General features: G+C 50.1%; 1 protein-coding gene across 1 annotated transcript; it reads left to right on the forward strand.

The window, feature by feature from the left end:
- The first annotated feature begins 146 nt into the window (after window positions 1-146).
- On the forward strand, window positions 147-13,252 carry LOC142824469 (zinc finger protein 688-like). The gene is made up of 6 exons (XM_075916484.1): window positions 147-403; window positions 3,560-3,675; window positions 4,236-4,295; window positions 8,062-8,262; window positions 9,491-9,604; window positions 9,886-13,252. The coding sequence occupies exons 4-6, from the start codon at window positions 8,124-8,126 to the stop codon at window positions 10,629-10,631; spliced, it is 999 nt and encodes a 332-aa protein (XP_075772599.1). The 5' UTR covers window positions 147-403; window positions 3,560-3,675; window positions 4,236-4,295; window positions 8,062-8,123; the 3' UTR covers window positions 10,632-13,252.
- Window positions 13,253-18,080: the final 4,828 nt, after the last annotated feature.

Consider the following 18,080-nt stretch of genomic DNA (forward strand, 5'->3'; position numbering starts at 1 on the left):
GCGACCCGGGGGATTCCCTCCTCGCCGGGCTGGGAGCGGGGGCGTGTCCCGAGGTGGGCGGGGCCGGCGCGCGCTGCTGGGGTTGAAGGGTTCGCTCTGGTCCCCACGGGCGGGGGGGAGGGGGCTGCGGCGGGTGCGCGCGCGGGGCGCTGGGACCGGCCCTTTGTTGCGGGGGCGGGGCCGAGAGATGCCCACGTGGGCCAGTCCCGGCTTCTGCCCAGCGCGTCTGGTGGGTCCCGGGGCGGCGCGCGGAGGGGGGCGGGGGATCCTCACCTGAGAGGCGGTGCCACTGCGGGCTCCTGCCCGGGCACTGCGCATGCGCAGCGGTTCTGGCGCCGCCCTGGCCTGTCTCTGCCCGCGCGCTGCGAGTGTCCCGAGGGGACGCGGCTCCACGTGGACTCAGGTCTGGTGGGGGGAGGGGCGAGCGGAGACTCGGGGAGGGGCACTGGAAGGGGGAAGGGGCAGAGGGAGGGGCTTGTGCTGAGGGGAGGGGGAGGGGGATGCAGGGAGAGGAGGGGGGAGGGGGAGGTGCTGGAAGGAGGGCGGGGATGGAGCCACGTGTGTGAGGGCAGAGGGGCATGAGGGGAAGGGGGGCAGAGGGTGGTGGGGGGGGCATCAGGGAAAAGAGGGCAAAGGGGGCGGGGCAGTGAGGGAAGGGGGAGGCACCGGGAGGGGCAGGGCTAAGGGAAGGTGAAGGTGCCAGGGGATTCTGGGGGTGACGCAGAAGGGGAGGGACCAGCACCAGGAGGAGAGAGGCAGGGCAGGTTTGTAGAGGGAGGTGTTAGCTCCCCCTCCTCATCCCCTCTCCTAACATGATCAGCGTGGGGCTACTGGAGGAGTGGGCACAGGGGGACACACCCCTTTTTCTGGTTTTTCTCCAAATGGGGGAGGGGGGAGAGGCCACAATATTGTGCTGCCCTGAGCCCTGCAAAACTCTCATCCGCTCCTGGTGGTTAAAGCAGTTTCCCCAGTGGGGATGAGACATGAGTCAGAGAGTGGCTTAAACATTTATTGTAATCCTATATGCAACTCAGAGGGGCTGAGCAGGCTAAGGAGGGCTGCAGAGACCCCCCTGCACTTCGCCCTGCCCACTCTAGCTGTATGTTTGTTCTCACTGCATTTTAAAGGTGTTTAAAATGTAAAAAGAACACTATAGACAAGACAGAGTCTCATAACTTTTCTCTTATCTTATTCCTGGGACTCTCAGAATTGCTTTCCCAAAACATTTCTGAATGGTGCACTGAAGTCCATCTACCAGGGGCATCAAGAGGGCATCTTGTTCCTTTGCAGTTTTGAAACCATCAAGTATAATTTAAACTTAAAAAACAACAAATGGTCTGGTAGCACTTGATAGACAACAAAATATACGGATGGTATCATGAGTTTTCGTGGGCACAGCCCACTACTTCAGGTGACCGGAGTTTTGAGTTTAGGCTGTACAGATGTATTTATTTTGGCTCTGCACAGCCTAAACTCAAAACTCCAGTCATCTGAAGAAGTGGGCTGTGCCCACGAAAGCTCGTGATACCACATATATGTTTTGTTAATCTATAAAGTGCTACCAGACTGTTAGTCTGTACAGGATAAACTGAAAAAAAATTCTCTGCTACCCCCTGAAGCTGGTATAATTTATGCAGCTGCACTCCATTCCATTAGTGTACTTATCTGTGCTTGGATAATATTTAGTGCTTTCACCAATGGGCCCATAACCATGGCATATTCTGCCAATAAAACCAGCTCTGCTCGATTCAGCCTTTTGACCAGCCAATACATAATGTTAATAAAAATACAGACTGATCAGCGGGGGGGGGGGGTTGACAAAAAGAAAAGCATAACACAAAGAACTGCTTCTTGCATACTGAATGTGGAGACCTGGGAACCCATTTCTCACGGATCTTTCTTGTTCATTCCGTATGCACCGAATTCTCTCCACAGCCATGAACACAGAGTTCCGTCCTTTCTGGCATGGCCGAATGAACTGTGGCTTGCGTTCTGCTTCCACCAGTTGTGCTCCAATTGCTGAGTGTTCAGTTTTAATTTATAGTGCTTAGCATCTGGCAAAAGTGGGCCTGGCCATCTTTTTTTAGAGGTCATTTGATTCTTCTTGTACCACATCTATAAATGAAACTAGATTCTGCAAGTGGCAGGCTCAATGTTGGTGTTTTAGAACAATTTATTCATGGTTGTTATCGCTGTCAGGGACGTCTTCAGTTTTCTGAAATTTAGCTTATCAACATGGAACCCTATTGTTGAAAACACAGTTGAAAGACATCTCCTCCCCCCCCCCCCCAAAAAAAACCCCCAAGCCACATTAATATGTCCCCCAATTGATATACCATGCTGGGAACAATACATTGAGGAGATCCTAGGGGAAGCTGTGACTCCATCCCCGAGCCAGACATCCTCTGGTCCATCCCTCTCTCCTGCCCCCTGCACTCCAGGCCCCCCATCCAGACCCCAGCTGCTCTCCACACCTGAGGATTCCCCTGCTCTTGGCAGCATGACTGCACCATGCCAAGCAGCAGGGCTGGCAGTGGGGCAGCCGTTCCAGCCAGGCACTGGAGGAACTGGGTGCGAGGGGGGGGCAGAAGGGAAGGGGCTTGGATTAAAGTTAGGGAGCCTGGTCAGTGGCCAACCCTGTTCACCATGCTGCCCAAGAGTGGTTCTTGTTCTGCCCTGGCCCAGCTGATCCCCCCCCCAGTTGCTCCAATGCTAAGAGCTGGATATGCCGACTCAGGGACTTCTCCGTGGGCTGCCCAGGGGCTGGTAGGGAGCTTGTGGAACCGCAAACTAGGTGTTCGACAGCCTGGGCCAGTGGCTTTCCCTGGCATCTCCAGGAGCCTGTTGGGCCAGGGGCTTTCAGTCCCAAACTGGACACCTGTCTCCCTCAACCCTCCCCCTCTCGCCCTGTCCCCATCCCCTCACAGCTCCCCTCTCCCACCCCTCATAATTTCTGCTCCTCAGCTAGGGAGACCCACTATGCAGGCACAAGTGCTGGGGTCCAGACATCCGATCTGGGTGTAACTCGGCGTGTGCATTGCTGCCATGTGAGTGACTGTTGTGCTTTGCAGTCACAGGCACAGAGCTATTCGAGATGGCACAGCCCCATTAGCTCACGGAATCTATGGCCCTGGGGCCAGGTCAGGGCATCTCTTCCCCATATTTGCAAATTGCCTTCCCCGTGTGGGCTGTTTGGAGACCTGTGTGGAAGGAGCAGGGGAGGGAGGAGCTGGTGTCTCAGTCTGGTTCCTTGTGGGCAGATTCCTGCAGCCCTTCACCTGGGAACATCCTGTCCCTCTGCGCTTGGAGGCCAAAGAGAGAATTAGCCATTGAGACTCAATTCCACTTTTGTCCCCAGCTGGTCTCTCCGGGCCAGAGGTGAAGAACAGCAGTGGGACCTTTCAGGGGAAGGTTGCATATCCATGGACTGTGTTGCCCTTGCTCTCAGGCTGGGGGAATTCAAGGAATTCTAACTCCAGGCCTGTTAGAGCTGAGACTCACTAGCCAAATCTTATCATCTGTAAATGAAATAGAATCACATTGAATTGTTTCTGTCCAGGTGTGAGACAGGGCAGTTCCAGCTGCCTGAAGAGATTTCCCCTGAACTGGAAGAACAAGTCAATGCTTTCTCCCAGAAAACGATTGCGCTGTCGGAGACTCTGAGGGAATTCAAAGGTACCTAGAAGGGATGGAGTAGGGGAAAGTTGTTTAACTATTAGAAACTGTTGAATCTGGCCTCTGAAGCCAACCATCCCTGCCTCAGTTCCCACATGGAGAATGACGGCCCCATCATGCTGCTCTCCTTAGAGGCACTGAGCAAACAGAGTCAACTGCTTGCAAATAGAGCCAGGGGCTTGCAAACTCTGAGCCGCCTGTTGGTGTCAAGGGATCCAAATAGGTAAAGTTAATGTCATGGCAACGTCTTCCCCCAGCGCAGCTCTAGGTTATGACAAGCGGTGGTAAGTGACCAGGTGGGAGGGGATGAGGAGGGAAAAGTAAATCTCACTTTCAGTTTGTGTCTCCTTGGGCGGGAATGAGGCTGCAGAGATGTTGGCTCCATTGCTGGGAGGTGCCCAAGCGAGAGAGGACACGGAAAGTTTCAGACCTTTTCATATTAAACATTTGTGTGTGTCTGTCTGGTCTCTGATACAAGTGAAATGCAGAGTTCAGCGTGGGGACATTATAATAAAGAGGAGAGCCTGGAATCTCACCTCTCTTATCCTTTCCCCCACCAGACACTCTGCCCTCTGCACTGGAGAGAGCAAGAAGAAAATCCCTGGGAGCTTTCAGACAAGGTGAATTTGCTGGTGGAAATTCTTTAAATGATGAGAAAATTCTTGTGAAAACATCTTCATGGGATTGTCATTGAAGTTACCAACCAAACCCAGTGACCACGGTGCACACAGCCCTAAATCACCCAGGGTATGTCTACACTACAGAGTTAGTTCGAACTAACTTTCATAGGCACTACACTAGCACTTCGCTAGTTTGAACTTAATTCGAACTAGCGGAGCGCTTAGTTCGAACTAGGAAAACCTCATTTTACGAGGATTAAGCCTAGTTCGAACTAGCTAGTTCGAATTAAGGGGTGTGTAGCCCCTTAATTCGAACTAGTGGGAGGCTAGCCCTCCCCAGCTTTCCCTGGTGGCCACTCTGGCCAACACCAGGGAAACTCTATTGCCCCCCTCCCGGCCCCGGACCCCTTAAAGGGGCACGGGCTGGCTACGGTGCCCGTGCCAGGTGCAAGCCTGCCAGCACCCAGCCAGCAGACCCTGCACCTGGCACGGCGCGAGCCAGCCACCCGATGCCCCCCAGCCCTCCCTCTCTTCCAGGGACCAGGCTGGCGGCTCCCGGGAGCTTGCCCGGGATCGCAAGAGGTGGGCACCCGCCTCGGCTAGTGCGGACATCGTGGACCTCGTCCACGATCTCCGCACTAGGCACAGGAAAGTGGCCGTCTAGGGCAGGAGAGCTGCCAGCCTGGCCACCCAGGAGCAGGTGTGCATGAAAATCAAGGGGGTCCACTGAGACCCCTGACTCTGAGCTTACAATGGCCGTCCTGGGTCAGACCAAAGGCCCATCTAGCCCAGTAGCCTGTCTGCCGACAGCGGCCAACCCTAGGGACCTTGGAGGGGATGGACCGAAGACAGTGACCAAGCCATTTGTCTCGTGCCATCCCTCTCCAGCCTTCCACAAACCTTGGGCAGGGACACCACTCCTACCCCCTGGCTAATAGCAGTCCATGGACCCAACCTCCATGACTTGATCTCACGTCCCTTTAAACTCTGTTCCAGTTCTAGCCTTCACAGCCTCCTGCAGCAAGGAGTTCCACAGGTTGACTCTTTGCTTTGTGAAGAACAACTTTCTGTTACTAGTTTGAAGCCTGCTACCCATTCCTTTCCTTTGGTGTCCTCTAGTCCTTCTTTATGGGAACTAATGAAGAACTTTTCTGTATGCACCCTCTCCACCCAACTCTTGCTTTTAGAGACCTCTATCCTGTCCCCCCTCCGTCTCCTCTTTTCTAAGCTGAAAAGTGCCAGTCTCTTTAGCCTCTCTTCATATGGGACCTGTTCCCAACCCCTGATCATTGTAGTTGCCCTCCCCTCTCCCACCCTCTCTCTTCCCCTCTCCCACCTCCTTTTCCCAGTCTCCCCCAGTTTTGTTCAATAAAGACAGATTCCATTTTTGAACACAATTGTCCTTTATTTTGTACATCAAGAAAAGAGGCTAGGGAAGGGTAAATGGAAGGAGGTGAGGGAGGAATGGGGTACGAGCCCTCGATGGGGAGGACTGGGCTGGTTCTGCAGGCTTCTGGGGGTGGAAGCTCTCCTGCAGCTCCCCAATTGCCCCCTCTCCCCAGATGGCAGCCTGCGGCAAGTGCACCCGGTCTGATGGCCAAGTGCTGTGTTGTGCCCAGTGTGGGCACTCCGGGCACTCCAAGCCAGGACTGGTTTGCAAGCAGGGCACCCCTGAGAACTGTCTGTCCGGGGTGGGGGTCGGGTCCCTTTAAGCGCAGCCCTCGGCTAGCCTGAGACAGCATCTCCACACTCTAAGTCTTCCTCTGATGCCCTGCCGGCACTGCTTCCGGCCATCCTTAAGCCCGGTTCAGGGTCCACTTAATGTGGACATGCTAGTTCGAATTAGCAAAACGCTAATTCGAACTAGTTTTTAGTTCTAGACGCGTTAGTTCGAATTAGTTTAGTGTAGTGAGGACGTACCCCCAGTGATCAGTGAGGAGCCCCAGGGGCACTGCATGGGGACCTGCAGACACTTTGAGAAACACTGATCTACAAGGTGTGATGCTAAAGGGGTGAAGTTAAAGCACACAACGGACGGCACCTTCAGGCTCAGATTTCACTGCTCAGTCAGTTTCAATATGGGGTTGGTTTCAAACAATAAATAGGCTGAGAGCTGACTGGCTTCCACGGTATCAGTTTGTTTATGGCGAGAAACTTCTGGATACACAAGGGCTCTTCGGTCTAGTGCAGGCCTGGGCAAAATACAGCCTATCTAGCTCGCCAGGCCATCAGATGCAGCCCACTGATGCTTAGCGAGCTATGGGCTAGTTCCATGCTTGCCACTTCCCACCTGCAAGCCACTCAAAGCGAAGGTGAGCCCAGAGGTGAAGAGGGAAGGCTACAGGCACTGCTTCCATCCCCAGGACAATCTCATTGGCTGGTTTCTGGCCAGAAAGGAAGCACTGTGCCCCCTCCGCTCCAGCTCATAGTTATTCACACACCCACATGGCCCCGCAGCCGGTGTGAGGGTTGAGCAGGCTCCCTGCCTGCCTCAGAGAGGTGCTTGGCTGCTGGTCAGGAGTCACTCAGGTAAGTCTCCTGGCCAAAGCTTGCCTCTGGCACCCCAACCTCTTTCTTCCCCATCTAGTTCTCTGCCCCCCCCCCCCCACTCCTGCCTCCTACTTCACATACCCAAACTCTTTGTTCTTTTCCTGCATCCAAGTAACCCTCATCCCCTTATTTGTCCACTTAGCTGCTTCTCTAAATTAACTTTATTTTAAATATCTCATGAGTAGTTGGCTAATCCAGCGCCCCAGATCACACCTGCCTCCTTCACTCAAACTCCTTCCCGGAACCCTCTTTCACTCCTGCATCCCAACCCCTTACCCAAAGCTCCCTTCTTCTCCCAATGTCCATCCCATACACTGTATTTCCTACTTAATGTCTTGGAAGAGTGCAGCTCTCAACCACTTTCCAAAATCTTGGAGTCTCTCTCCCTCCTCCCCAAACAAAATGAATTGCCCACCCCTGGTCTAGTGGATACAGTTCAGTGAGAGTCAATAACTGAAAGCTGCAGTCAGAGAATTTCAGGCTAGAGAAGAGGCACAAATATTTGATGGGTAAGAGGATTAGCTGCTGAAAGAAATGAGCAAAGAACTGATGGGTTCTCCATCTCTTGATGTCTTCATATCAACACTGGGCGACTTTCTACAAAATATGCTGTGAGGAAACAGAGCTTTGTGCATGGGAAGCTGGGCTAGGTGTAATGGCATGTGCCGCAGAGTGGACAGACTGCATGGCTAAGGATATCTTCTGATGCCATTAATCCATGAATTTTAAGGTCTTAAATTTTAAGGTCCTGTAAACATTCAGCACACGTGTTTAATAATATGTATACGAATACTCATATTAACTTCACTTCCTCTCTGTTGTGGAGAGAGTTTATAAAGTTTGTGTCAGATGAGAGAACCAAAGTTTGGGCTGCAAATCAATGTAGGAAGATGAAGGATTATAAATACTGCAGCCCAAATTAAATTAAATCTATGTCCATGTCCAGGCAGATGAATATGTGGCTTGTTTAGCAGAAACACTGGGTGCTGAGAACTGAATCCCATTGTTGCAGGCAAAGTAATGTAACTCAAGCCAGGTATTGTGAGAAATAAATACGGCTTTCGGATCTAACTTGTGTGTGGTGTTTATGGAATATCTAGACTCAGCATAGAGTCCAGCATGTTTTCCACCAGGGACAGAGTCTGGGCAGAATTGGGTGTGGAAAGAAATAAAACCCTTTTTTAAATGTCTTCAATTCCCCTTCTCCCCCTGACAGGCTGCAGAACACCCATATCTGACTCTAGCTCAGTCCCTGGCCTGCAGAGCCAGGGACAGGAAATGGCCGTGGTGGAGCCAGTGAGCTTCGAGGAGGTGGCTGTGTATTTCTCTGAGGAGGAATGGGCTCTGCTGGACACGGGCCAGAGAGCCTTCTACAGGGATGTGATGCAGGAGAATTACGAGGCTGTGAGCTGGCTGGGTGAGGATTCCTGTTCACTTGTGTAACAAAAGCTAGGTGGGCTCTGGAGTAGCTGGGTTGGGTTTGGTTCAGGGTCCTTTATTGCCCAAACCCCCAATGTCTGCAGTATCTGCCCCAGTAATTCTGGCTCCTGCGTGAGAAGTGACTCAGTGACATAATAGTGGTGCTGCTCTTCCCACAGCCAAGGTCTCATTGTGGTTCCAACCATCTTGCCCATGTTGTGCCTTGGCCGGAGGTGTTAGTGGAAGGGCCCAGGCAGGTACCAGAGTTGTGGGGCTGGGTGCAGCTGCTCTTAGCGTCTGCAGGGTCCCCTTGTGCTATTGTGCTGAGCCCCTGGAAGGAAGGCGCCAACTCAGAGTCCTTCCCTTCCTCTGGTAGATTCTGTGTAAGCCAGAGGGGCACCAAATGGCAGGCTCGACTGGCCGCAAGAGGAGGGCTGCTGCTTCTGGCAGAGTCGAACCAAGGCTGCAGAAGGGGAGCTGAGCTGCAGGAGCATCTACGAGTGGCAGAGAAGGAGCCCAGCCTGTCTGCACCTTGGCTGGCCACAGGAACAGGCCGGCACTGTCCTGGCTGTCTGCAGGACTGACTGCTGTTGTGGGCAGCTGACAGGGCCCACCATGGCACAATCAGTCAGGATCAGGAGTGTGGACCATAGGCAGGGCTTGAAGTGGCCAGCCAAGGATTCATTTTCCTGATCAGACAATTCCCCTGCCTCCTTCTGGCTCAAGTAGAGCATCTGAGCCCAAGAGCAGGGCAATTCCATCCCCCAGCCAAGAGCTTTGTGGGCAGAGCCCACAGGGCTCTAGAGCTCTGCTGGATCCTTTCCCTCCCAGCCCTAGAAACCTGACATGTGTCAGCTCAAATATGAGTCCTGGCTAGGGGCGTCTGTCAGTCCTGAAAGTCCTAGAGCTCTACCCTTATGAGCAGTGTATTCCTGTCCTGCCCCAGTATGGAACAGGCCCTAAAGGAGATTGAGTTCTATCCTGTAAGAGTGCAGCAAAGCGCTCAGTTCCCCATGGGAGTCAGCTGGGCTATTCCCAACATGGTAGTTGTACAGGGGGAGTATGGAATTAGTGTATCCTGGGATCTTGTACCAGCCAGAGACCAGTCTCTAGAAGGTGGGGAAGGAGCCTGTCTGGGTAGGAGACTCAGATCCTGGCTTTGGAAGCAGGAATGGCACAGACCTTAATGAACAAGATCAGCACTTGGTTTATTGCTCCCCGAATAGGATTTCCTATTTCCAAAGCTCATGTGCTCTCCTGGGTGGAGCAAGGGGAAGAGCTGCAGATCCCTGATCTCCAAGGCTGTGAGGAAGGGGAGATCATCAGTGACACCCACACAGGTGAGAAATCAGCTAAACTGCCTCTAACCAATGTCTGTGTTCTCATAGCAGATGTTGGTTGTGTGTTTTCATCAAGTCTGAATGGCCCTTCAGCCTGTCTTCAACTCCAGTCTGAGAGTTCTGGGTGGGGAAAGAGTTATGCAGGGTGAACTCAGCTCATGATTATTGTATCTTTCCAGCCATCCTTTGGGTTTCTCCTGCATTTTCTATTCACCATTCAGAATTTTTATTTCAGCTCAACACAGGGAATGACTCCTGTGTGGTTTCTCTCTCTATCCCAGCAGGTGATGGGATGCTGAATGAGAAGAGTGAGAGGAGTTTTCAGGAGGAAGGACGTGAGCGAATGGCTCCATGTGGGGTGTTAGTGGAAAGATGTGAAGGGCATGTTTCTCAGAGTCCTGAGCAAGGAGAGACTCATGAGAGTCAGCGTAGTCTACAAAGGCAGCAGGGAAACCATCCAGAAGCAGGACAGGATAAATCCAGTCAGAGGAGCAGAAGGTTGAAAACAAAGAAAGAAACTGTTCAAAAGAAAATCCCCCATCAACATTCACCTTGTGCTTGCAGTGACTGTGTAACTCCTATTAAACATGAAAGAGCCCAAACAGGAGAGAAACCCTTCAGCTGCTCTGACTGTGGGAAAAGCTTCTGTCAGAGGTCACACCTTGTTATCCATAGGAGAGCCCACACAGGGGAGAAACCTTTCAGCTGCTCTGACTGTGGGAAAAGCTTCAGTCGGAGGTCACACCTTGTTGTCCATAGGAGAGCCCACACAGGAGAGAAACCCTTCAGCTGCTCTGACTGTGGGAAAAGCTTCTGTCAGAGGTCACACGTTGTTATCCATAGGAGAGTTCACACAGGAGAGAAACCCTTCAGCTGCTCTGACTGTAGGAAAAGATTCAATGACCGGTCACAGCTTGTTGTCCATAGGAGAGCCCACACAGGAGAGAAACCCTTCAGCTGCTCTGACTGTGGGAAAAGCTTCTGTCAGAGGTCACACCTTGTTATCCATAGGAGAGTTCACACGTGAGAGAAACCCTTCAGCTGCTCTGATTGTGGGAAAAGCTTCCGTCAGACCTCAACCCTTGTAAGACATAGGAAAACCCATACGGAAGAAGTTATTCACCTGCTTTCACTGTAGGAAATGTTTCAGTCAGAGGTCACACTTTGTTATCCATGAGAACTCTCACAGGAGAGAAATCCTTTAACTGCTTTGTCTTTGGGATATGCTATAGCGAGAGTTCAAGGCTTGTTGCATATATTTGATCCCACACAGGTGAGAAACCCTGTAGTGGGGGTGAGCAAAATTTTCTCAGTTGGCAGGATCCAGCCTTCCTAAGACTTTGATCCTGTCCACAAGGCAGTGCCAGGCCCCACCTCAAAATGAGCATGTGCTGAGGGTGAAGGAGCTTAGCCCTATCCCCTCTTCGTGCTTTGTAACCACTAGAGAGGAGGCAGCACTAGGCTGAGTCTTTGCCACACAACCTGAGCCCGGCACTAGAGGCACTGCTGCCACTGCACTGCTGGCCTCCAGGACCACATGGCCATGTCAGGGGTACCTCTGGGGCTGTTCCTGAGCTGCATGGCTGCAGCAGCAACACCTCCAGCCCTGGACAGAATGGGTGCAGTAGTGGTCCCTCTGGTTTCTGGGGCTGGTCCTACTCTGTGTGGCTGCTGCTGCAGCAGTGGAGCCTCCCTCTGGGGTGACCAAGACAGTGTGACTGGAGATGTTGCTGCAAGGGGGCCCAAAGCCAGGTAATATTTGCTGTCCTTCCCAGACACTCCCTCCCAATCACCTCAGTTCCCTTCCCCCCAGCAGCCAGCACCCCCAGCTTGTACTGACACCCTCCTTTTTTCTTGCACCCTCTCTCCTGGCCACACATTGCATCTTCCCCCTGCCCAGACACCTGCCTGCTTCTGCATCCTAGATCCTTCCTCAAGACCCCAACCCTTTCTTGAGGCCCCGTCACGTTATTGGATTTTAAGGTGAGCATACAGATAACTGCTGTGATCATGGGGAACTGTTTGCCCCAAATTTGGTACAAAGTGGGCCGTGTGAGGTGTCAAACAAAAGCTGATACTGTGCTGATTCTGTGTATGGTATTTGTGTACTTTTTTGGAGTTTGTATGGGGAGTTCTGACTATGGGCTCTGCTGATGCTGTGTATGGACTGCCTGTCATGAGGACGGAATGTCTTATGAGTGACTATGCTAGTCAGTATATCTCCAAGGACAATAGTTCTCAAGGTGGCCAATACACACCTGAAGAATGCGTGTGGAAAGCTGCAAAGCAGCCAGAGCACAATGGCTGCTGGCATATGAAACAGGTCACTTGACCATGTAACTAGCTCTAGCTTGGGAGGCACCAGAAATGAATATCAAATGCCATGAGGGGGGCTCCATCTTGTCTTCAGTCTTGCTACTTATCCCAGATGCAGCCTTGCTAAGGACAGACATGGGAAGGATTGCTGACCCATCCTGACACGATGTACCCCAAAGACTTATGCTAGCAGTTTGTAACATCTCCACTAAGATCCTGCATTAAGAACTTGCTGATTGATGTATATAATGTATTCTCCTAACAGCCTTAGTCTCAACCTTTTGTCTTTTATTAATAAATGTTTAGATTCTAAAGGCTTGGTCCACTGTGATCTGGTGGGTAAGATCTAAAGTATAAACTGTCCAGGGATTCATGGCTTTTTCTTTTGAACTGGGTGGATCAGTTTTGGGTTTGAGAGATTGGGCTATATAACCCCTCACCTGTGTGTAAGCCCAGGGCTGATTGTGGCATAGAAAGAGCTGGGGGTATCTGAGGGGTTTTGCTCATGAGGCTTCCTGCAGGCTGTATTGGCAGCTGAAGTGCTCAGTGTGACTGGTTTGTGGCCTATTTTGGAAAGGTCTCCAGTCAAGGGCTGTCAGCAGTCCTGGTTTTGAGCAATTTGCCTTGAGCGGATTCTCTCGGCAGTGTTCAGGCCCGGCCCGGCCAATCACAGCCCTGCCCTCTCCAAACCTGTAGATTACTGTTGCTAATGGAAACGCACTGTTAATTACATAATTAGTCAAGCCATTTTGCTAGGGATGCATCTGGGCAGTTGCATTTGAATTATTACAGAGATTAAACCTTTTAACTTTCTCATGTTAGTTGATCAAACTTTATTTTAAATTAAGTAAAATATTTATGTCCAGTACATACTGTGGAGGTAGGCCTCACTAGCCTGGCCAAAGACTGAACTGTACACAGTGTATCCTGCGTCAGAAGTGAGCTTCCTAAGCAAGTTGAGCAAGAAACCACAATGCTGTTAAACAAACAAACAAAAAATCGCACTGCTTGCTGTTTTATCGCGTCAAGCAGATGTTACCATCTAAGAGTAAAGTGCCTTACTTCCTCTTTTCTCTGTAAATTTCCACTGTGACTTTGTAAGAAGGTATAAATATCTCAGACGTTTGAGTGTGAGGAGAGGCTTGTATCGGTAAGGGGTAACTCCCTTCCATCTGCAACACCACCCCCCCCAGCTGGGTTATTAAAATGGTTTTGTCTGACTTGAACCCTAAACCTAGTGTGTGTTTATTCCACGACAATTCTGGTGCCGTGACTCAGATCCACACATCCTGCTTTTCGTTCGGGAAAAACCATGGGCCACTCCCTACCTAACTCCAGGCACCACAAGCAAGGTGAGGAGCCTTTTAAATCCCTACTTTCAGAATCAGTAGAGGGCTTCCGGTTGGCTTCAGGTGGTTGGTGGAATTGCTGGATCTGAACCTTTAAACTCAGGTCAGTTCAAAACCAGTGTGCCTGCTTAAAAAAACCCCACAGTTCTGTCAGGAATTTGGAAATAAGAACATTCTGGAGGGAGAGTCTGGTATATAAGTCCGGTTGTTAAATCATGCGTTTGTTGAGTGTGTGAATGTATCTGACTGAATGCATGATTCCTGAGAAATGAGCATTGAGTCTTGTCACCTCCCTAGGATAGACTCCTGGGGCATCCGTCAGCCACCCTGGCTGCCCGCTGCAAAGGAGCAACCAGCTCTAGCAGTTAAAGTCTCGGATGGTATGAGGTCTCAGTGGTGACTAACCCCATTTACCCCTCTCTGTCTCTACTACATCCTGTTACCGGGGGGTCAGGATCACCTCGGTGACAGAAATCGTGAGATGATGCCTGGGTAGTGATGGGTCAGGATCACCTCGGAGACAGAAATCGCGGGATGATGCCTGGACAGTGCAAACTTCCCCACTAGTGTACCTGTGTTTCCCTGTGTAAATGAGGTAATAGGTACTGGACAGTCAAAGGAGATTCCCGTTCCCCCTTAAGCGGACTCCAGCATACTATATGTATGTGCATTGCTCTCCTAAAACTTGCAAGTTTCTGGATCAGTGGGATGAGTACACATAAAATGATTCATCTAGACAGTTTCTGGTGAAAGGTACTTTTAATATAGGTAAAATAGTGCACTTGAAGGGTGCCTTGGAATCCAGAAGATCTAAGATACCCCAGGTTCAATGGGATGCCTTTTTCAATTAGTATGAGGTGGTGTCTAAAAGGAAAACTGAATTTCAAATTAGGAGTCTAAAAGACTTGCAAAAAAACAAAAATAAAAAAAATCTTAAATTACATTTAAAACAAATCAAGAAAAATTGGCTATTCCTTGAAATCCGATCTGCAGTGGTATAAGAAAACGTCCAAGCGCTTAAATAAATCCCGGGTAAGGAGTCTAAAGGACTCCCCCAAAAAATTATAAAGTCAATTGAAATCTTTTAAAACAATCAAATAAACATTTGGCTACAGACACTTTGTTAAATCTACTAAAAAAAAGAGATAAATTCTATTAACTGGTTAACTGCATAAAAGAATGGAATGTATACATTGTAAATTTATTGTAAAAGCTGCACCCTTAAAGGTTAAATTTGCTCTCTAAGAAAACAAATCATACACTGTTGGCTTGCTTTCAGATCCAAGGTTGTATGTGTCAGTCCCCGTAATACACGAGGTTCGAAGGGATGCCGGAAAGGATGAGATCACAACTGGGGGTTTCAAAAAGTACAAACTGATTTTATTTTGATGACGCCAGACAATCATCAGAACAAAAATTAAACAGATTGCCAGACAACACAAAACAATTCCCTGAGGCTTTTCTAAATCACAATAATTCCCAATAACTGCCCAGGGCTTAGGAACAGTTGAATTAACACTGGTATTGTCCATAGGGCTAATTATTTACACAACTTTATACAAGGAAACAGTAAAAAACCTAAACCACAACTATTTATAAACTAACTTAGTAACTTTTTAGCCACTGTCACTTGACAAGCAATAAGGACAACTAAAAAATCAATTAGGATAGGGATGATGGCGGGGGGGGGGGGGGGTTATACCAGTTCTGGAGACAGCAGGAACACAAGTACCGGTCGCATGCTCATAAACTGTCTCCACTCGGGTCGACCAACTCGGAGTACGCTCAGTAAGACTCGAGAGCGGGGGGTGCAAGGCGTCTGGGTGATCAGGCCAGGCGTTCACTCGATGTGAATCCCCAGTGAGAGAGGGGCTGCCTGCCTGTTTTATTGCCTGTGAACTTATCACCCCATAGGTTGGTTTTTGCTGCAGTGGGTGGAGTAGCAGGCCTGAGCACAAGTCAGCCCATTGGCTGATCTTTTACTGCAATGGGTGGAGCGAGCAGGGGAAGATTATTAATTTACATGCCCTTATATGGAAAACACTCCACCTTACAGACAGAGCCCCCTATACCAGCCTCAGAGGTATTACAGGCTATGGCTCCCTGTGACGGGCAGCCATTTCTGATGTTCTGTTTCGGACATGCCCCCGTGGCTGTCCGGAGCAAGTGGTAAGGGAGTTGCCTAAGGTGAGAGCGCACGTAAGGGTAATTAGCAAGAAGCCAATTGGGTAAATTGAGGTTCTGGTGAGCTGCTGTCTTCAGAAAGGGGGGAAAAGGAAGAATAAGTAACAGTAACAGGGAATGCGGAAACAACTCTGTGGATAAGAGCTTTTGCAACAGCAATGCTCACTAAAAAGGCTAGTAACACAAGAGCACATACAATCAACCACTGCTTAATGGTGGATGCCCAAGTACTCAGTCCCCAAGAGGAAAGTTTTGTTTGCCACCAGTCCCATTCTTCCCGCTGTTCACGAATCCGAACTGCAAGTGAGGTCAGCTGTTGGGTGACGGTTGAAACGTTGTTCTACCCGGGCTTGAAACGCAAACAGTATTGGTCCTTAAACCTGGGGTCAAGGTCCTCGAGTGCCATACAAAAGTCCTTCTGCAATATAACCTGTATCATTAGACGATTCTGTTAGGCATAATGAGCTAGTACAGTGAGAGCCAAATCGACTTGTTGAAACCCTTCAGCGGTCAAATTAGTGAGGGCTTCGAGACTGCGGGACATTTGGTCAATCTGACCTAAAATAAGGGCATAAGAAAGAGGGTTAAATTGAACATATCCCCAAACTAACGATTCAGTGGCAGACTTAAATTTTTTTCCATCTTGATGGTTCTCGTCGGCTCCTGAAGTTAAACAGCCGGTGGGGATGGTGGTATATTCCACTACCTTGTAGAGATTGTTCAGCCAGTGATGGGCTCGACTGGGTTGGTACCTGAAAAACAAAAAGGGGAAAAACAACGCCCTCAAGGCGGGCTAATTAAGATCGAAGAGAAAGCCAATTGTGATGGACTAACGTAGGTTGTTTGTTGTTTTCGATTTGGACATGATAGGTGTTAGGAAACTGACCGGAATTAAGAATGGCACCTGGGACTGGGTTACGAGATCCTTTGGCATTGGGAATGGTTACCCAGACAAGTTGAGAGTTTGCAAACTGCGGCTTCCATGGTGGCCGGGGCTTAGCTTTAACTTCCGGCCATCTAGAATACGCCTCGTTCAAGGAAATGAGGACTTGGGATAGGACTCTACTCCATCCTTTAAAGTCAGGAGTTCCCAATGCAGCCCGTAGCTGGTTTTTTAACATGCCGATACGTCGTTCCACAACCCCATTGCTTTGTGGGTGATATGGGAGATGGACATGAAGATATATCCCCCACTGAGACATAGCTTGGGCTAGATGTTGGCTGGTAAAAGGTGGTCCTCCATCGGACTGAATTTCCGTGGGTGGACCCCAGGCGGCTATGGCTTGCATGAGTGCTGTGATAACCGCAGGGGCAGTAGTTTTACGTAGGGGGTAGCACAAAAGCTGCCGAGTTCCTAGGTCCACTATTACAAGACCTTTTGGGAACTGTTTGGCTCCTGGGAGGGGACCAATAAGATCGACTTGCCATACTTCCCCTGGAGAGAAATACTGAGGATCATATGTCCCCGTAGTTATTTTATTTCGATTAAGGGCTCGCGCTTGTTGGCAATTGAAGCATTGGTGAACTGCTTCAGTGCATTGCTGTCGGGTAACCTCGGCTTTCTGATTGGACTGCATTGACACCACGGAATGTAAGGCGCGACCAGGTAAGTGACCCCACTGTTCATGTAACCACTGAGTAAAGGGATCAACATCACTAGGTTCTGCATAAAAAACATCACAATGGTCCTTACCTGAACCCTCAAAACTATGGCTTCTAAGTAAAGTATCCAGGTGGGAATGGAGGGGATTACTATCTACACGATGGGAGGGGCAATGAACTACGAACCATGGCTGTTTGGTTTGGGTAGCTAACTCAAATACCTTTTCCCAGATCTCTTCATGGGCTATAGGAGTCCCTTCTCCAGTTAAAATTGAGATGCAGTAACTGGAGTCTAGGCCCAAAACTACTTGACGAGTCAGGTGGATGACTGGGAGATGGGTGGCAGTTAGCAAAACTCCTTGAGCCTCGGCCTTCTGGGCGGAATCATTCAGGGGTAGAGACTCGGGATAAAAGTAGTCACATACAGAGCATAACATTCCAGCTCGTGGGGTAGGGGAGCTTCCCCCATCGGCCACAATCCATGGCTGATAGCCAGCTACTTCAGCTAAAGCTTCGCTACCAGTTCTTTCAGATCCCTGAGTTTGAAATCGCCAAAGACCTAGGCTTTGTTGGACACCGTACACAAGGCGTTGCCAGGTACTGGCGTTGCCTTGAAAATCAGGAGCTGGAGTAAGTGTAAGCCATGGGATTAACTCTGCATGGGGGCCTTTGAGTAGGCTAGGCTGAGCCATTTCACCCCAGGGTAAAGCTAACTGAGCTGCTAGCAAAGCTTTACCCACTGCACCATATCGCTGCTCTGGTCCAGACAGCTTCTTTGCTTGGTGGTATACAGGCCGTTCATTTTGGGACACAGAAATGGCTACATGTGTGGCCGTAACTGCAAAAGTTATTACGACTGGAATTGAAGGATTCCATCGATATAGGGTGGGGGCTAATGTCCAACGGGATAATGTAGCTACTGCCTCATCTGCCTCTGTAGTCCATGGCCTGCGAGTGTTTTTCGCATAAGCCTGAACTATAGCCAGAGAGCCTAGAAGGTCTGTGGGGAGAAATTGGCGATGGTA

The sequence above is a fragment of the Pelodiscus sinensis genome, unplaced genomic scaffold, assembly GCF_049634645.1.
Source record: "Pelodiscus sinensis isolate JC-2024 unplaced genomic scaffold, ASM4963464v1 ctg35, whole genome shotgun sequence".
In the NCBI taxonomy this organism is placed as follows: Eukaryota; Metazoa; Chordata; order Testudines; family Trionychidae; genus Pelodiscus; species Pelodiscus sinensis.

Excerpts from the sequence above, each read along its gene's own strand:
- LOC142824469 (XM_075916484.1), top strand. The coding sequence starts at position 8,124 with ATGGCCGTGGTGGAGCCAGTGAGCTTCGAGGAGGTGGCTGTGTATTTC. Across the intron at positions 8,263-9,490 it reads CGAGGCTGTGAGCTGGCTGG|GATTTCCTATTTCCAAAGCT; the intron begins GTGAGGATTCCT and ends CTCCCCGAATAG. Across the intron at positions 9,605-9,885 it reads CATCAGTGACACCCACACAG|CAGGTGATGGGATGCTGAAT; the intron begins GTGAGAAATCAG and ends TCTCTATCCCAG.